The following is a 20,804-nucleotide window of genomic DNA, read 5'->3' as shown; positions in this document are numbered from 1 at the left end:
TAGCAGTGTATGTTGATAGATATCACACAAGACATTCCTCTTGGTAATTCTTTTCGGTTATAATATGCAGGCCACATGCAAAAGCGTGATTTGTAGCTGTGTCGCATATCCATAAAGCGGGATCGTGGGTCTATTAGAGCAGCAAGCAGTCCGGTTATTGCACTGCTCTTCTCATTAGCATGCCACATTATAAACACACGGCCGCACCATCACAATATGGGAAACGCAGAAAAGGGGAAGAGAGAGAAAGACAGATGTGAGTCAGAAACGAGCATGAGGTAAGATTTACTGTGTGGTGTCTAAACCCGGTAAGGCACTTTTGGGGGGGAAAATAGGGCTTACTGATTTATAAAGCAAGGTAATAACACTCTGCATAAAGATCTGCAATTTTCATCTATATATGCAGCAACATTCCTGTTAAAGCATTTTCATTTCAACTCCTAAATATATAGAAAATACATCTAAATGTCAAAGCTTTTCAGCAGCAGCACAGGGATGTTCGGAGCTGTGTGTTTTACTGTGAATAGCAGAATCTTCCGTGGCTGATCAGAAACAGCATCATCAAGAGAAAGCCCAAAAGTAAAGAATTTGAACTGTCGGCCACGCGGTTTAATTGCCAAGTGACCTCTGAGAAGTGCAAAAAATGCCACTGAATTAATGACTGCTTATTACTCAAGATGTCAAAAAAAAAGAAAAAAAAAAGATTCCAAAAATGGGATTTTACAGCTTACACTTTAATCAAAACCTGAGTCGCTATTTACTTTGGATAGAACCTGGCAGGTGTAGAAATGAGGTTTTATGACATAAGCAAATAAAATAAATACTGTTTTATACCATATCTGGGTTTTGAAACTCTTAGTTTCTCCTACTATTTCGACTGTTCGTTGCTCGGTCTCTGGCTTGCAGAATGACCTCCGTGGCTTTAATCCAGGCTGGCGGTCAATCCGTGTTGGGCTCAACTTTGCTTTGGCGAACAGGAGTTTACTTAAAGGATAGAAATTTAATTAAATGCTACATTACAACTCTTCACTTCCTGGCTCATCTTAAAAGAGAACTAAAAGAGATAGGAGGAGGGGGTGGGGAGGGAGTAAGAGAACGTAAGCATGTAGGGGGAAGTGAAACTGGGAGTTAACACGCAGTGTAATTCTGATGTTAGCCATTGAAGAGTGACGAGAATGTTGACATTCATTTTCACATGAATGGGATAAAGTGCAGGTCGAACGCGCGTTCACTTGACCTGCTTCAAATGCGCATCACTTATAAGAAAGAAGTGTAACCTTCCACTGCCTGCTCCTTCCTCTCTCTCTGTGCCGCCCTGCTCCTCTCCTGACTCTCCATCTCTGTCTTGTTTGTCTTGTTTGTTGCTGTGTGGCCTGCCTAACCTCTCTACTCTCCGGGGCATCAATGCTACATCTCTGTTGTCTGAGCTGTCAGCTCACATCGCCCCACACATCCTGCCAACACACACACAGATACACTTGGATTTACATTTGCGTGTGTGTGTGTTTGCTCCTGAGTCCTTCCAGACACAAACACAGCAGCACAAAGTATACGCCGGTTGTTGTTCCTGTGTGTTCCTGTGTGTCGCTTCAGCACTGAAGTTGTTTACAATAAATCAGGCTGGTAAGGGTGGCAGGTAGACATCTCTTAATTACTGTAATTTCCAGCTCTATGATCGCCTTTAAATCTCGGCGACTGCGCTCGGTTTCTTTAATTGAAGCAATCATACATTGGCCACAGAGGGTGACGTGAACGGTGGCGTGAGCGAAGGTAGACATTTAATCTGGTCATTTGTAAAGGTGGCAGAAAGCGACTGTGCGGTGGCACGGTGGCTCCACATCAGGCACAAAATGGCCGTCCTCAGGTTGGCTCCTGCTGGGCTCGCTCTCACACATGCAAATGAGCCTGAGACAATAATGAGATCTTTAGGAGCTCGATAATTAGATTTTTCCCTTCTCTCCGAGGGAGAACCGCAGAGGCAGACAGGGTGAGCGGGAAGACTTCCTTTCGTGTCTTGACTTCTCTGGAGAAGCCTCGGTCTGCGCTTGACAAGCCACCCACCCCCTCTCCCGTACCCACCCACCATATCCTATGCCCCCACGCCTTCCCCATCATATTTCTATTCTTTTCTTTATTTATAATAGAGGGGAGGATCTGAGCAGAGAGCAAAAGAAACTCTCAGATTGTATCTGCCTTTTGATTGGTTGCTCAGAGATGGTCTCTGTGTTTGGCTGGATGTGCGAGATGGTATCAGTGCACTTTGTGTGTGTGTGTGTGTGTGTGTGTGTGTGTGTGTGTGCGTCTGTGCGCTCACACGTGTGTGTGTCACTGTCATGTCACGTTCAGGAAAAACCCGACAATAGCTCGAGTCTCGAGACAAGCAATTGAAGAAGAAATCGATTGTGTGCGACACAATTGCAGCGGCAGTGACTAAAAAGAAGAAAATATTTTAACAATTGATTATTTATTAGATAGCAGTGTATTAACAACTGGTTCAAGAAATGAACACAAGTGATACTTAATAACGATGGCTGGGAATTGTCGCTCTTTAGATTACAGTCTGACAATTGGACAAATAGATTGGGGAAGTTGTGTTTATGATCTTGCCACAAAGGCAGCTGGTTCATTTCACACTTTAAATGTGTGTTTGTCGTTGGCGTTGGACATAATTGACCACAGTTACCTTAATTGGGAGCAGCAGAAGTGCTACTGAGAGAATTGGTGAGCAAAGTTGGCAGACGGTGTTGGAATTGGCGGATTACCCAGCATGATACGATGCGTCCGTGACCTGCCACACCTTCTCTACAATGGACTCACTTGGCAGACACTTGCACTCCAGGGTGGGCACGGGCAGAAGCATATGCACCGTTTTGGCAGACACGCGCCTGGCACACTTAGCAAACTGGTACTTGGCATGCACACATACAGATTAACGCACGTGCTTGGCTGTGGCCCATACGTATGTAATTGAATAGTGCGGTGTCCCGTTTTCATGTATTATTGAGGAGCTCGTTTAATTAGGAAAAAAACGAAAAGACTCATTAGAGATATGTTAATTAGCTTGGCTCTCTGCTCTCTGGAGAGGTCTGACACCAGCGCAGTGGGATGAGGAAGAGAAGGAGGCGCACGAGGCGAAAACTGAGTCATGCCGCTCGTCACGTCGGGATTTTTTTTTTTTTTAATCCGTTTTAAAATATTAATATCTGCCGTGTTTGTCTTTGTATTGCTAAGTGATTTCCTCCACTTGCCTTTTTTAAACTACCACGTATATATTGTTGAAATGTTGAAAACTAAACATAAGGATTGAGGGGTGGGGGGTGTTCGAAGTCTTTTAACTAATCAACAAAAGTACTTGGAAAGATGAGTGTTTTGCCCCCTAGAGTCTGCAGAATTGAAGCAGTTCCTTCTTTCATTCTCTTTTATTTCCTTTCAAAGTGTTTTTCCCAAAGCACTTCTTTTGTCCACTCAATGAAAGTGCTTAGTTGGCAGTTTCTCTTATTTGATGTGGAGGGAATTGTGGCTGTGTGTGCACGTATTTGTGTGCAGTTTAGCGTGTGTGTGTGTTTTGGGGGGTAGTATGGGATCCTGACAGTTTGCGAAGGGTGTATGAGAGGAGGCTGAGCAGCCAGTAGATTGGGCTTGGCTCTGGTCAGAGGGGTGGACAGACAGACGAGAAGGATGGAAAGGAAAGGTTTGGGTCTGGCCACTGAAGTGTGAAACTCTTATTTTGTGATTTGAAACATGAGTGAAATCAGTAATGAAATATGGTCGATAACGGCCTCTCACACTTCCCAATGAAGGGCCCGGAGTGTGTGTGTGTGTGTCTGTGTGTGTGTTTCTGGAAATGTGTTGTCATTTTTATTCTGGAGCACTGGGGCGTTAGATGGAGGGAGGCAGCGGAGGAGGAGAGCTTGGTGGAAGGGGGGGTTATCCACTTGAACTTACTGGTCTTTCACTGTCCTCTCTCAAGTTTTCTTTTTTTTCTCTCTTTTTCATTTGTCGAGCCCCTGTCAGAGAAAGCTATGTTTTATACGCCTCCACATACAGTACATACTGTTTGTATATGAGTATAAGAGTCAAAGCGTGCATGGCCAGCGAGCACGGGACCAGCTTCAAGATCCCTTCAATTCTTCCCTTTTTGCTCTAAAAGACCCGTTCTTAATAATTATATTCACACACTTTTTGAACTAAAATATTTTATAGCATTTTACAAGTATGTAAAACACTATTTATTATTTAGTTTAATCCAGAACGTTTTGTCCCCAGTTAAAGTCATTTTACTGTTTCTTAACAAGCCGCTTAAACAAATATGTTCATTGTTCATCGAGACAACGACAGAAGCGTTACTCAGCAAAAAAAAAAAAAGGTTTGAAATACGGAGCATGTCCATATCATCCCCAGCCTCACCTGGCTTCGCTCATCAGTTTCCTTCAGAATAATGTGGCCCCTAGCCCCACTGCAGATTAGCTGGAGGAGGGGTACTCACCACACACAATGGGGCCCTTTTACTTTCAGTGAAGGCCCTGGCCCCGAGTTCCAAACAACACTCTCAGCACAGTAGGCACTCCTTCTCTCTTCACTCAAATGCTTTTCTCTTCTGCTTCTCTCTTTTCCCCTCTTACCCCTGCAAATCCCCACACACCCACTCCCCCACCAACCCCAAGCTCTCCTCTCAGTCCTTGGCATGATGAGGACAGACAGGCTGTTTACCTGGAGGGGCTGAAAGATGGAGGGAGCAATAGAGATGATAGCTGGAGGATAAACAAATCCTAAACCAGCAAGAAACGAGAGCGCTCGCCTCACACTGTTAAAATCTTTACGTGTAAGGACGCTGCACGGTGCTGAAACACACACAACCAAACGCAGTTGACCGGTGCCAGAAGAAGAAAAAAAAGACAACAATGCTTTGTCATGTGATTTGCAAACTTCTTTGCGACCTGTGTCCATGGAATAATGATTGAAAAACACTTTTTCAAGTAACTCAGAATGAAACAAAAATAAATATCAACAGAAAAAAAACAACTGTCCATAGGCCTATCTTTAAAGCTGGTTGGACAACAGCACGAGTATAAGAACAGAAATGGAATGCGGCCAATTACAGCTGGACGATGAGCGTTCCCTACAAATCCATTTTCAATCCTGATTACTCGCTAACTTTAGAAACATTCTGCATTCATAGAACCTTTTTAAACGTCACCTTTTAACAGTGGAAATACTTGAAATGAAGGTGGTGGGTGACACAGTTCGGCCCAGACTATAGGGTCCATGAAGCCCGTCTCGCAAGGACAGCCGCCGGCCCCTGAGGTGTTGATGCAGACTGAGCGTCTTGGGAGATCTACGCCAAAGCCTCGGGGAGAGTGACACGAGGGAGAACAATAGAGAGGGGGACCAATGGAGGGTTTTTGCAGGATCACCTGAAACTGCATGACTTTTACTTTCTCAAGAGAAACTTTCTCAACCAAAGTCACATTTTCCTTCAGCTTGGGACAAGCTAAACTATATAGAGATCTACTTCTTTCTTTTTAAAGGTGCTTAAAAGTCACGAAGGCCGCTGACAAACTCACCAAGTTGCTATCTTTTTTTATTTGCTTCAGTGAGTTCTATTCTCTCTCATACTCATATTTCTCATATTTCTATTTGCTATTTATGAAGTTTTGTGTGGTTGCGGTCACACAAACCAGATTCCAGAAGCTATATGCACCTGCATCTGTGTGGGTGTGTGTGTATAAGTGCGTTTGTGTGTGTGCATGTCACACACACAAACGCAGTGAAAAGGTGTGGTAAGAATGAATGTGGCGTAAAAGACCAAAGAAAAGTCTAACACACACACACACACACACACACACACACACACACACACACACACACACACACACACACACACACACACACACTTTGCGGGGTGAGGTGGTAATGCTCAGTGACAAGGATAAACAGCACTGGGGTTTGCTCCCACCAACAGGCGGGGTGAAGAGGAGGAGGAGAGGAGGTCTGTGTCAGCCTCTCTCTCCTTTCCTCCTGCTCTCTCCTTGTCATTTTTTCAATTATCCTTCTCTCCTGTGTGTCCCCATAGACCCAGAGGCAGGGGCTGCATCATTTAGAGCGAGAGCCTGTTTAGATTCTGATTATAGCCTCCTTTCTTCTCGCCACTCACTGCCATCACTCGCACACTTAGATACATGTTGTGGCTTCACATATTTGAGCCAGCATGAGGTGGAGAACTGTAGAAGTACTTTTATCTCATTGTGCTGAGGGCACAGTAATTCTTTTATAAATTGTCAACATGATCTTTTTGTTTCTCTGAAAATAAGGAGTTGTGTCACGGCCCAGAAAGACTGCTTTTGTGTATTTCAAAGATGATCATTCTGGTGCGTAAACATACTTTAGAAATATATATGATGGCTCAGGAGGCTGTGCATTGACCGTATTTATTGCAGTCAGCTGTCTCAGCTGGGAACGTGAAGTCTAAAGTCCAAAGTTCACTTCCAAATTAGCGGCGATGCATTCGTTTACCTAGCATTCTTCTGTGTAAACATAATAGCGAGCTGCACAGAGCCTATTCCCTCTGGCTGCACGCTGGTTTAATATCAGATCGCCATCCTTCGCATCTTCTAAAGGTTTCATCATGGAAAGCGGTGAAAGGCTTTCCTCCTTGTTAGAATGAAAAGTCATCAAGGGAGGAGAGGAGAGAGGGATGGAGCCTCATTGAAATGCAAGTTACATTCCCCTATTTCTCTCTCTTCACTCCTTTGGGACTTTATGCCTTTCTCCCCATTCTCCTTCCCATCTTTCAGGCGCTCCCTTGCTCCCTCTCTTCCTTTGTTAATCAGTTAAACTCCCTCTTCAAACAACCCCTCTAATTACTCCTCCACTCTCTGTAAACGACAGGGCTGTCTCCTGTTTCTCTCCTCTTCGCTCGATCCCCATCTCCCCGGGCTCCCTCTATCCATGGCAAGGGTTGACCTCTGTCAGCCGCTGGCCCTCTCGACAGCGTGCGTCTTGGTGCGTGCGTGCATGCATGTGCGTCTACTAATGACTGATTCTTACATGGAAATGATAGGAGAGACAGCTTAGATTTTTGAAATCGTGGCATTGTTCACTGTCAGACTTTTAAATGTGTGCGCGTGAGCACGTTCGTGCACACGCGTCGTCGCTGCTTGAAGCTCGAGGCCGCACTTTCCTCTTTAAGCAAACCTCCCCGGTCGTGTTCCTTCCTCACACACATCTCTCATCTCCACCCATTATAATCCACTTCTTTTTTCATTCCTCCCTATCTTCTTCCATTTCTTGCTTTTGTGGATGGTATCCGTCCTCCTCCACTTTCTCTTCTCGCCCCTCCGCTCACTTCCCCTCAGAATCACCTCTCGCCGACTAATCTGCCGCGCATCTCTCTCTTTTAAATTAACATGCAACGTGAAAAAAAAATGGACGACAACGGGAAAAAAAATTAAATGCATTTAATAAATGGCTGACTTCAAATCGCCTGGCTTTTCAGACTCTCCCTATTCACAGTCCAATGAAAGGGGAGAAATCATTCACCAGGAGAGACAAAGCCGAATGAAAATATAATTCTGCATTGTGAGGCGCTTTTGTCCTGGCCCGTCAAATCGCTAATGGCGAGGCTTTTGTTTTGTGGCGGCGCTCTCAGGCTGGCGGTGTCGTATGGCGGTGGCAACGCATGCCCCATAATCACCACGCTTTGTGATATTAGATTATAGGGGCAATTAATGGCGTCAAACCTTAACTACTCAGCATTCAGCCTGCCACACACACGTTCAGCTTTAAACGCATGCACGTTCGCACACACACACACACACACACACACACACTCACACACACCTTCACCCACATTCGCACGCACACATACAGTACAGTATATCTGCACTTGTACACAGGAACGCACATTCGGCTCTGGCGTCAGAACGTCAGCCAACACACAGAAAGGTGCTATATCTCCAGTAATTATTACGCCTGCGACTTGAAAATGTCGATGGCGGTGTGTATAAAATAGAGTGTATGAGTTGTCAGGAAGGAAGAATGGGATGCACAAGAGCAATTAATTACAGCTTTTCATTTGGCAGCTTAGAATGACAAGGCCCAGCGGTGGGGGCAAGCTGGCATGACGCCAAGCGGCACCCATCACCGCCCCCATCTTGCTCGCTGTTCCACCACCTCCCCCATCTCCTTTGCCTATTCCTTTACCAACTGCCACAACACCACCATTTTCCTTGCTCATCCCCTTCTGACTCTGTCTTTTCTTCTTCTTCTTCTCCTCCCTTCCTCTCAGCTCACACACCCACCCGCCCTTACACAACAGCACATTTATATCGCAACTCAATCCTCTTCTACTTCCGTAACCCAGATTCACCTGTGCCCTGCCCTCTTCCTACCCCTCCTCCATCCTTTCATCATTGTGTGTGGTTCAAAGTGTCCTTAATTAGGTAAGCCTGGTTTCATAAAGGGATAGACAAAGTCTGGGGACACTGTTAGCACTGAGTAGAAGAAAAAGAGCAAGAGGACAGATGGCATGGAAGTGTTGTTTTTTGGTTTGTTTTTTCTTTATGGCCAATCTTGTTTACAAGGTCAAATCAACTCTATACAAATTTCATGTACCGCTAACAGCTGACCTGCTGCCACCCTCCATACCTGAACTTAGGTGGTGAGTGGAAAGAGCCTAAGGGTGGGGTGGGGGGGACGACACACACATTAGCACACAAATGCATGCACACGCATACAGTTGATCAAGAGATGGATTAATAATTTATATATCAAAAAGTGAAAATCGGGAGATGGGCAATTACTTCATTTTCCTGTGAAATAGCCATAATATGTGAGCAGAGATATTAAAACAGCTCAATACAAACTTTATTATTTATGTGGAGAGAAGGAAGAGGTTGTTATCACTCAGTCTATAACCAGAGAAAAAGAGTTCTCAAACACAACCGCCCCCACCCCCACCCCATATAGCCCTCCTCCCACCTCCGTAAATATCTCTTAGTTTCTCATCTATTAGCTGCGCTAATTAACTGTAGTTGTTGCCACAGTGAATAAATGCAAAATTTCTTTGTCAGCAGGATTTTGCCAGAGTGGTTTTTCAGATGTTGTGTCTGCATTTATGCATGTGCATGTTTGTCTCAGTTTCTGATTTTATGTGGTAAGTTTGTCTTCAGTTGTCATCAGATTAGTATCTGCACGTCTCTGTGTACAGTGCATATGCATTAAGAGCTGCTTGCACAACGCCATCTACAAAAAATCACCATGCCGCTCTCCCTGTAACCCCCCCCCCCCCCCCCCCCTCTCACTTTCACTTTCTTTAGCAGCCTGCAGCGCTATCTCGTGAGATATTCATCTCATCAGATATCCACTTTGTTTTTCCTTTCTTCTTAGCCGGGCTTGACTGTGAGGAAAAGAGAATCGCAGGCAGTCGTAATCATGTGTTTATAAAACCAGATAAGATTTTATTTTTATTTTTTTATAAGCCTATTGCATATCTGTCCTTTTATCTTGGGATTTTGCCACAGAAATAGTTTTTAATAGTGGCAGCTTTGTGTAGGAACTTGTCAACAATATGTTTTATAGCATGCCTATTTTTGTCTAATGTTGCCAGCATTTCTTAACAGTATCTGAAAGCAAAGAACAAGAGACAAGATAACTCTCCAGCTTACTCGTCTGCACCGTCATACTGTACAACCTCCTTTCAATGGGGCATTCAGGTGCAGGCACAGTCATGCTTAAAGCTTGCTGCGCTGGCTCTGCCTTTTGACACAAAGCTTAACTTAGCTTAAGTGGCTGACTTATCCTACTTTTGCTTGACAATATCTAGGTGTGTTAATAATTTATAATGTATGTGCTCCCCTGTTCTGTCTTTAGGTCCCGGTGTCTATGGCTATGATGAGTCCACAGATGATCACTCCACAGCAGATGCAACAGATCCTGTCCCCTCCTCAGCTTCAGGCCTTGCTGCAGCAACAGCAGGCTCTCATGCTACAGCAGGTAAGACGCGGATTCTCACACACACACAACACACACACACACACACACACGCTTTATCTGGACCCAGTCCCAGCCTGACATGTTCGGATGTGTCTGTTTTAGTAGCCGCTGACACACAATGGGTGCGATTGTATCTCATTCAACGCTCTGAGATCTTTGAAGATAAACACACGTCCACATTTCCACTCATACACACATTGTCATTTCAACTGCCTCTTCTTTAGCATTGTTGTTAGGAGACAGGGCACGCTTCTGCCCGCGGGAACACACGAACACACCTATGCACGCGCACGCACGTGCTTTTTGGCATCGCCCTGTGAATCACGGTGATTAAGAAGTGTGTTGATGCCCGGCAGGTGATAGAGGAGTTGCCATGTCGACACACAAACCAATAAACACTCTTCATCTGCAACACATTTGTCAAATGCTTAGCCACACCAACCCCCATGACCTGCTACCTGCACAGGCAAACGCTCTTAAAGGCTGCAAACATGACCACTAACAGTGCGGGGACACAGAAGTAATTGCTTAGTAGGGGATATCGAGAAAACACGGCTTGGGCAAAGCCAGAGCAGACAGAAGATTTAATAAGAAGTGGTAGCTTTAGGCGTGTATAAATTGCAGCGGGAAGATCTGACAACATGTATCATAATGGAAATGTGAAATGTGGTGGCTTTCTATAAACAGACATGCAGATGGCTAAGAACCTCTTCACCAGCTCTTTTTTTCCTCTTTTCTTTTCTATAACGAGGAAAAAGGAGGCGGTGGGACGGGGGGTTGATAATGCACACTCACTCACAGCATCAATAATAAAACCACTGAGTTTAACATTGCTCTCCCACTTAATTAACCACAGTATGGACTACGCACTTAGTGTATATCTGCAAATCAGGCACTATTACACACACACACACACACACACACACACACACACACACACACACACACACACACACACACACACACACACACACACACACACACACACACACACACACACACAGAACAGTCAACCAACATATCACTCACTGGAGCATTAAATTTCATATCCCCATGGCAATAGTACATTGTGTAAGAGTGTGTAAGTAAGTTTTACAGCCCACTGCTACACAGCAGTTGTGTGTTTGCACAGGCACTGACTTGTGGATCTTGCGTGTATGTTTATGTGTGTTTGTGTGTGTGTGTGTTTTAACCTTTAAGTTTCCTCCAACCTTTACTTTACTTATGCTACAGTTGTTCTGCTTTTCTTTAGTGTGTGTTCACTAAAGTCAAGGTCATGGTAATAGGCTGGAGAGGTGAGTGCCTCACTTACACATACACTTAATGTACAGAGCCACTGAATCAAATCATTAAAAAGACCTTAATTATCACTTAATTATTCCCTCAACTCACCACTCTCCAGCTAAGTGTGTGTGTGTGTGTGTGTGTGTGTGTGTGTGTGTGTGTGTGTGTGTGTGTGTGTGTGTGTGTGTGTGTGTGTGTGTGTGTGTGTGCGTGCGTGCGCTTGCATATGCATTTGTCTGTGTGATTATGAGGCGATCAGGGCTAGTGACGCGGAAAAGAGAGATTAAGTCCGCCTAAGGAGCGATAAAAGAGAAGAAAGACAGATGGAAAAGAAAAAAAGAGAGCAGCAAGAAGGAATGAGCCCCGCATTTAAAATAAATTAAGGACAAGAAGGAACATCGTGGTAGCAAGCACAGTAAATTATGCTAAAATGAAGCTACGTCTGGGATAAGATTGAAACTGGAAAATGTAAAACAGCTTTGCACAAAAGGAGCATTACATTTCATAGTGTGTGTGGTGAGGATGGGCAGTGGTGTGTAGTCTGTTCACTGTAGGGTCAGACGGATGAGAGACCGAAGCAACTGCTGTGCTGTGAAGTCATTCTCTGCTGAAAAGCCTCTTTGAACATTTGATGCACCATGAAACAAAGACAAACTGCAGACGGACACATGTACAAGCTGTTCTCAGGAGGATAACCCACACACAGACTAACAAAGACTCACACACACTGTGGCCAGTGTGAGTTTTCCTGTCAGCCTTGCTCTACTCTCAGCAAGATTATAATCTTAATGGAGCTTCCTGGGTAAATTAATGATTACAAACTCAAACAAACAGACAAGCTGTGGCCGGTCAGATCCTCTGTATGTGTATGGGGGGGAGGGGGCTTAGTACTTTACAAAAAAGAATGAAACAAAAGAGTCAGAGTACATGGGAAGTATAGACAGTGAAACGAGTAAAAGCAAACAAATAGAAATGAAAAAGTATGAACAAAAAGCTATCAAACATTTTTTAAAGGCTTTCACAAAAAGAGGAGCTTTAAGAGGATCTGAACCTTTCCCAACAGAGGTGCGTTTGAGAACAGATCTGTCCAAAGCAGTCGGATCAGACAGCTACAAAGTGAGTGCGATGTCTGATAGTGCCAATGTGCGAACAGAGCAGGAAATAGTCCTGTGTCGTCCCTCCTGTACGCCCTGCTCACCTAAACCAAATGGAAGATTTCAAGCAAGAAGAGCACGCGATAAACAGACTATCTCCCGTTGTGTGCTACATTTGTCCAGAGTTAATGCATAAAAACAGCTTAACTGTATCTGAGTTCAGTCGACAGAAGGTTCAGTGGTGTGGGGGCTCCAACATGAAGTGCTGTTCTTTGGTGCAAATGCTGAATGGAGGTTTTGCTCATGTCCCAGCAAAGTTCCATTCATCAAGCTGAGAACAGCTTGCATATGTACAAGCATGTAAACCTTTTTGTATGCCAGCAATTTAAGAAATGACCTACTTACAAAGATAATTTTAAGCTGACAGAACCTAGACTAAACAACTTTTTTTTTAATAAAGCTGGCACTACAAATAAGAGTCCGAGCCCAGCCCATTTCATATTATTTTACAGAGGTTATCCCCAGTAGAGCTGATGGCATTTGGACGACTAGACAGAATAAAAAATATTAAATCTGAAGAAATTTCAGAACAAATGGGATTTCATATCAGAGAATCAAGTAGTGAGGTTTGCTAGGCTCCTAGGACATGTGGGTTGTTTTTTTTATCAATCTATTTAGCTGTAGAAATGCTAATGCACATTATGACTTTGAGTAACCTTGCCAGGAGGCAGCATGCCTGTGGAAAAGAGAAGGGGGCAAAGAACGGAGCCTTGAGGGACTCCATAACTCAATGGGGCCACTGAAGACATTTAAGTTAGCCAGAGTGAAAGAAAAAGCTATGTTGTAGAGGTTTGAGACTGGTAAGCTAAAAGTCGAGCCTTTGTTTCCTACCAAAGTCTGTAAGTGATGTAAGAGGATACTATGAGTGACTGTATCAAAGGCAGCACACTAAATCTAAAGGTATTAAAGGGGAGCAATCACTTAAATCTGCAGTATGAAGGAGACTCGTAGAAACCTCAGTAGCAATGGATGGACACATTTTAAATAACCACATGTATCCTAAGGGCCATACCTCCTATCTGCATGCAGTCTAAAAACAGGGTATGTAAGATTCGGTGACTCATAACCCTTAGCAGAACAGTGTAGGTATTCACACGAACCTAGCAGGTGTTTTATGACAGCACATCACCAAATAGACTAAGTGCTGCCTCAAAGTATATCAAAGTATATCTGCTTGTGCATTTTTTCTCTGCAGGTTTAGAACAGTCCTGTTCAGTCTTGCAGTGCTGGTGTGTGTGTGTGTGTCTTAGTGTGTGCCAACTGCCATTTCAGACCTTTTGATTTATTTCTGCACTGCAGTATAATGCATGTCTAGTGCATTATATTTACAATATTCAGGTGTGTTTCTGTTCCATTGCTCTTGTATCTGGTTGCACGGTCAGTCAGTCGGATCTTTCTATAACCGAACTTGAACCCTGTGAATAATCCAGCACCGGCGGTTAGCTTTGACATATACAATTACCTCGCTACACAGCTTGACACATACTAACAGCTCAGTGCAGTACTTCAGTGGGCTTTGTCGGGCCTGTGTTTGCTTGTTGCATGTGGTTTGTCAATAAACCACACACCACCACAACAATAAACTGCGGCCTTCGCTGCAAGGAGAGGAATCAAAGCAACTGCATTCCTTGCGACTGCCATTCACGTTAGTGCATTTTGGCGATATTGGGTCATTTCACTGTTGGAAACCTGTAGCATTGTTGAAGCTTTTAGAAAGTGTGTTGTGACTGACTTGCTTCACATTTCTCTCCCCACCCATCCACCCACCCCACCTCCCTTTCTGCATCTGTCTCCAGTTACAGGAGTATTATAAGAAGCAGCAGGAGCAGTTACATCTCCAGCTTCTGACTCAGCAGCAGCAGCAGCAGCAGCAGCAGCAACAGCAGCAGCAGCAGCAGCAGGCCGGGAAGCAAGCAGCAAAAGAGGTGAACTTAACGAAGCGCACACTCACTCAGCTCAAGTACACTCTAAAGTACACAAGTACTCTTAAAAGCAGTAAAAGTGGGTGACATGGGAGAAAACCATAAGGGGAAGAAAAAAAGTCACATGGAGGATCTGATGTATAGACTGCAGGACACATATAGCTCTCTCCTTCCTGTTTTCTTTCACTCTCCTTTTCATCCAGTTGTCAACTTCAGGGATGCATGCACATATTTGTCTTTCTTAAGAATTAGTAAATATGGGTTTTCATTCTTTTTTCACATCCGCATGCTATGTTGAGGCAGTAAAGGAGTGCTGTGCTAAACCAACTGCTACCCTGCCAAAGTATTCATTTGCATGCCTTCTAAGACTGAAGGGAAATCTCTCTGTAGGAGGGGTCTGCCACACTTTAATTGTCAATTAACCCCACCAACACTAAGAGTCTGCCTTCATTTCACTCTCTTTCTCTCGCACTCTGTCTCACACACAGAGATTTGCACAAACACACACACTGTACCGGGTTTAACCACAGCTGTGTTACAGTAGGATAACAGAGGATCAACTGGGAACACATCACGGCAAAACAAAGCGAATCGAAATCGATGAGACACGATTACTGTCATAACCTATGGGTGTGCGTGCGTGCCTATTTGTATTTGACTGTACTGTATGAATGATCATTAGCCAAAAAGCTTCCAAAGATGCCCAGGACAATGCAGGAGGCAGACTTAAGGAGAAGAACCCCATGAGACTTTTCTGATAAACGCATGAGGAGACACATCCTAGATTTCTCCCCCTCTCCCAGCGGGTATACCAACCACGGTCAACCAACTCGACCGTGACAAAAGCAAACCAGTTGTGGTTGAGTCGCATGTTGCGATGGTGTCTGAAACGCTTTCCCTTTCTCCCTCCGCTCTGCTGCTGTCCCAGTTTTCAGGTTTGTTGTCCTGTAACAACTAGACAAGTGCCAACACTGGTCATACAGAGAGAGAGAGGAAGACTTGATGTGTCACGGTTCAAAGCACAAACACACGCGTGCACACACACACCTGAGGGACTATGCCTCCCTACAGGGATTCATACAACTCATGTGACTTATAGGCCACTTGCGGCAGTCTGTATATTTCAGGTGCTACAAGGCATCATTCACAACCAAAACACCAAGTGTTTTCCCCTCAATTGTCCTGTAAAATAAGTGCACAGTATTGAGACAGTCACTGTTTTCCATTGTGAGTATCATATTGTTTGGAAGTTTCCAGGTAGCCGTAACAGTTCATATTTCTTCCGGACATATAAAACTAGCCAGGCTGTAAATTTGAGCCGCCTATATATAGAGAAAGGAAGCCTGAAGTGTTTGTGGACTAGTGTATTTGACTGACTTTTTGCCCCTTTCCATCTTCTCTGCAATCCTCTTTTCAATTTCCTCACGGTGGAAATGATGCATTGAAAGAGTGTGTACATACGTATGTGTAAAGCTAGTGTTTTGCACCGGCTGGAGTATTTGGGGACTGGTCAGGAGTCAGCTTAATGAAGTGACTCTGACCATCACTAGACATGCGTACTTTGTGTGTGTCCATCCACAGTGCTAGTGTGCATCTACTGAATGGCCTTTTTCGTGTGTGTGTGCGTGTGTGTGCATGTCGGTGTGACTGGCAGGCTCAGACAGTGTGTGATGTGCTCATAAATCACATTGACAGCCTGTTACTGCGCTAGCTTTGGCCACTCAGCCACAGCTAATGTAAACAGAACGCAGGCGCACACACACGCACACACAATGTGTGTTTTAAAAAAACCATAGCCATATCTCAGGAGAGAATGAGAGACAGAGGAGGGACTGGAAGAAAGAAAATGGACAGACAAGTAGAGAAGGGGGGGCACTGAGGTCAAAAGAGAGCGAAAGAGAGGGAGGAGGCAGTTCAGTCAGGACACTCTGATTTTGATAAACCATTTATTGCAACTAATGAGAACTTGGCAATCCGCTTCAAAGAAACAGACTATGAAAGTATGGCACAGGCTTTGTCGGCACTACAACACCTCTTGTGTATGAGAAAGCTTAGTTTCACAGTTACACTGCAGTTGCAGTACAGTACAACAATCGAGTGTCATCTTTAACAAACTATACAATTATAATGTGAGGAAGGTGTAGCAGAAAATAAGGTGTAGGAAGCTGTGGTCACAAATAATTGAACTACTTATATTTGTGTCTGTAGTTACCAAATAAACAGACATAAACGCACACACACAAAAATCAGACACAATTAGCATCGATACGTTTCTCAGGTCTCCACTTGTTTTTTGATTGGTTATTTTTTTGTTTTTCATAGATTTATTCCCTTAGAATGGAGTACTATGTATTTACATTAATTAATTGGAATCAGTGGCGGATTTTGCTGAACATGCACACAGGGATTTGAAAGATGAAATAATTTCCCTTTCATGCTAAGTGACACATTTGAACACATGAGAACAGCAGCCATTTGTGAGATATGACACCATCTGTGTCTAAACGTCACTTACAAGTGGTGTTTGTCAAGCCGGGCCTCTGATGTTCAGCACATCATATGATACAGTTCCATTGAACCGTTTCATTGAAAGATGTATTTCCTCCTTTTTTTTAAATCAGTGTAATCAATGTAAAGGGTAATTGTAACTACTCTCTTATGCTCCCCTGCCCACACGCACACACACATGCATATACTCCCCCATCAGACTCCACACACCACCACCACACTACTTCTCCCCAGACACCAAGTCTGAAAGGAAATGACCTGTTTGCCCTTCCTGTGAGTTCTTTTCTGTTCAAAGAGGTCCAGACTGCCACTCTTTTTCACACACACTTTCACACACATACATTCTCACACAATGAGGAGTTGTATTTATTTATTTTTTCTCCACTACTTATCTGTGGGAGATAAAGTCCATCTCTCTCAGGGGTTGCAACATAGGTCTGCACCGAACTGGGAGAGGAGGAAAGGGGACATTTATCACCATAACACACACTAACATTATTGCTAAATGACATGCAGTCTCCTGCACTCTCCCCTCAAACATTTCACCCCTTCTCTACATCCTTCACAGCTTGCGATCCCTTATGGGTTACTTGCTTCATGCTTTTATTTATTCTGTGTGGTGATTTTAAATATCTTATTATCTTATCTGAATGTTGGAATAGGATATGTATACCGAATGAACTCATTTAACTACATTTTTTGGCCATTCAGCATAGTTTAAAAATTCATTTTGAGAGTGATACCTTTACAAATTTGTTGTTTTTTGTTGTTGTAAATTATAGTTACAAGCAGATTTTTGTCTAGTAGAGCTCACAGTACATTTACAGTATGACATTGTATAAGGCAATTTTGGCTGGCGTGACTTCTTTCCATATGGATCATAAAAAAATTGAGACAGCATAAAATAAGAATGAATAAACTTCTTCACCAACTTAGTTAAACTGAGCACTGAGTTTCCTAACTGCTTTACCCTCTGCCTTTTATCTTGTGGCTTACAGCAGTTAGGCAGTAAGCAGCTGGCCTTCCAGCAGCAGCTGATCCAGATGCAGCAGCTTCAGCAGCAGCACATCCTCAACCTCCAGAGACAGGGCCTGGTTCCACTGCAGCCCACCGCCGCCATGCAGACTCTGCAGCAAGGTATATGCACATGCACACACATTCATGAAAAGAACTGTAACTCTGTAGCACTCCGGTGACACAAACACATCTTAACAAGCGTGTGCACACACATGGGCGTACACACAGGCGGGCCTGTACCCAGTGCTGCCTGTGAAGCCCGTTAAGTTAATCAGCCTATAAAAGATAAAAGGAAACGTGATTGGTGGGTTTGTGGAAAGTACTCATTTGGGTAATAGGTAAAATATGGCACTAAGCCCTCCTGCTTAGAGAAATGTGTGCATGTGCTTGGGCGAATGTTTGCACGCATGTGTGTGTACTTGAGATTAGCCAGATACAAGAACATCATCGTTTTGCTATTGCTGTGCCCACTGGATTGTGGGGTTTTTTTGTGTATTCTTACGTGTAACTTCTCCCACAGTCCCTTCATTTTGTCAGCAGAGTTTTAGAATGATAAATGTTGACTGGTGACTGGCCCGCCCTGAGTATATGTGTCCTGTGTGTGTATCTGTGTCCATTTGTTTTCCGTGCTCTTAGCACAGCAGCCCTCGACACACACATACACACTATCTCACTCACGGAGAATGCTTTAGAGGCTCTAAAGTGGCCGTAACATTGCTAAAGCGCTGACTGAGTTGACCAAACAGACCGATTTCCTTCCCTCTGGCTGTCTGATCCCTGATCTCTCTTTTTCTCTCATGCACAGTCACATGCAGTCTCACACGCACACACTCACATACAACAAAGAAACTGTGTTTAACTAATCAAAAGTGAAATTCAAATCAATTTAATACTGGACAAATTGCTCAAAAAGCGTGTGTATACATGTGTGCTTTATGTGCTAGAGGACAGGGTGTTTGTTTGTGTGAGGTGAGGACAAATAGATATGCCAGTTTACACAGAGTGGAAAAAGCCAATGGATACTTACTAGGTGCAAATGAAAAAGACAGGGGCTACGTTTCTGTTAGAAGTGTAATTTTTCAGGCAGTTTCAAACATTTGGCTTTGGCATCTCCTTTTTTCTTTCTTTCTCCTTCCGTATCAGACTGGAATTTCCCTGCAGTGTGAAAGAGCTGGTCCATTGTGACGGCTCAGCCAGGCGTGAGCCAGAAGCATTCCTCTGACCAGCCATGCCACGCAAACACACAAACACTCGAGCATAAACACTCGCACCTTTACACACAAATGCACACACTATTGCCCCGCCTCAAAGGGCTGTTGTGTTCATTGTGAAGGTGGTGGCATTAGGGGTCCTGCTTTGGTTTCAGTTTATTTCTCTGACCGCAGTAGGATGGAGGTGCTGCGTAGACCTCTCATAACTGCCTTATGACAAAGCCTAATAAGTTCATGCCAAAAAGGAAATAAAGAAGAAGAAGAAGAAGAAAGAGCACTAAATAAATTTTAACTGCAATAAGACAGACCAAACAGTGTGCAAGGAACCGTTTCAGCAGCTTTTGAAACTTTCAGACAAATCAGTTACTTATTTTGAATTCGCCCAGTTTAATTTTAGAACTCCCCAGCATGTGTTTGTCCACGGTTATTAATGTGAAAGAAAAATGAACCCTCATGACCAAATATGGGCACGCACGTTTGGCAGAAACTTTTAGCAAGAGCACTCTGATCTCCTCAAATATTTTGCATCTTTAAGCTCTAGCTGGAGGAACTTACAACAGCAGTTTTCATCTCATTTCATGTTTGTTTTTTTAACCTTCCTTTATTTCCTTGTCGCTCATCAATAAACCACAGACTTTTGCCAAGAAATCGCCTACATTTTCCTCTCAAATTCCGATTTTGTGACTGGATTGTGCTGTGAGCCGCTTTCTATAGCGGTCTTCACCTACCTCACACTTTCGCTCTGTGAGCACGTCCATGCTTTTTGTGTGGAGCTGTCCCAATAATACATATATGTGCGTACCCATACAAAGACATTGACGCACACGGCACCTCATTCTTCCAGAGTGAGAACTTTTGTTTTGGCGGGACCGCAGAAGAATGCAGACAAAGCAGACATAATATTTGGATTGCTGCAAAGTCTCCGTATGAGTTTGTGTCGATGTGTGTGTGTGTATCCGCGTGTGTGCATGCTACAAGATCCACCGGAGTGGGCTGTGGCGTTTTAGGCGTCTCTCTCGCTGTGAAATTGGAGCAGAAATAACAAAGCTATGACTCGAAAGCTTAAAGTGTGCACCCACCCATTTCACACAAATAGTGGTGGCAACGGGAGCAGTGGAGCTGCTGGACAGTAGCAGTTGCAACAAAGTTTAGCTACTTAATTAAGAATACTGGCTTTCTGGGGGGACAATAAAAAGGTCCGTTTTTAAGATGTTCTGTTTTCCACTCTAAACCGCTCTTAAACACAGGGACAGTTAAAGTAGCACGTGTGTGTTTTATGTCTGCTATCATTTAAGATTAGTTTCAGCTATCGCTGCTTCTCTGTGTGTGTCTGCACGTCGGTACAATTATCTGGTTTATAGTTAACCGTATTTCTTCTTCCATTTATTAGAATCAGCTTACCTTAAATATCCTATCATCACATTTGTGCATGAACATTTGAAGTTGATGGACGGGTTAAGTGGGACCAGTTGCTAAGTTAAATCTGTGTCCTTGCCTGCAGCGATGTGTCCGTCAGACCTACAGCAACTGTGGAAGGATGTGTCGGGGGTGCCGAGCAGCGAGGAGGCCCTGAAACAGGCCGAGGGCCTTGACTTGAGCACCAACAGCTCCAATTCTACCTCAGCCTTCCCCAAAGCTGCCAGTGCTCACCTTCCACTGCACAGCCTGCCCAATGGACAGAGCCACACCCCAAAGAGAGACAGGTATAGTGATGT

The 20,804-nt window shown here is 44.0% G+C and overlaps 1 protein-coding gene across 3 annotated transcripts in view; it reads left to right on the top strand.

Annotated features, from left to right (window-relative positions):
• Positions 1-20,804, top strand: part of foxp4 (forkhead box P4) — a 92,491-nt gene that overhangs the window by 50,368 nt on the left and 21,319 nt on the right. For 2 of the 3 annotated variants that reach the window (XM_080892235.1, XM_080892233.1), the window contains exons 4-7: positions 9,871-9,993; positions 14,228-14,356; positions 17,860-17,998; positions 20,591-20,792. In XM_080892235.1, coding sequence (XP_080748361.1) covers positions 9,871-9,993; positions 14,228-14,356; positions 17,860-17,998; positions 20,591-20,792 — 593 coding nt within the window. The remainder of the gene's footprint in view (positions 1-9,870; positions 9,994-14,227; positions 14,357-17,859; positions 17,999-20,590; positions 20,793-20,804) is intronic. The other variant, XM_080892234.1, reaches the window with a different exon arrangement.

The sequence above is a fragment of the Rhamphochromis sp. 'chilingali' genome (assembly GCF_963969265.1).
Source record: "Rhamphochromis sp. 'chilingali' genome assembly, chromosome: 9".
Lineage (NCBI taxonomy): Eukaryota > Metazoa > Chordata > Actinopteri > Cichliformes > Cichlidae > Rhamphochromis > Rhamphochromis sp. 'chilingali'.
This window is presented reverse-complemented; position numbering and strand designations above follow the sequence as displayed.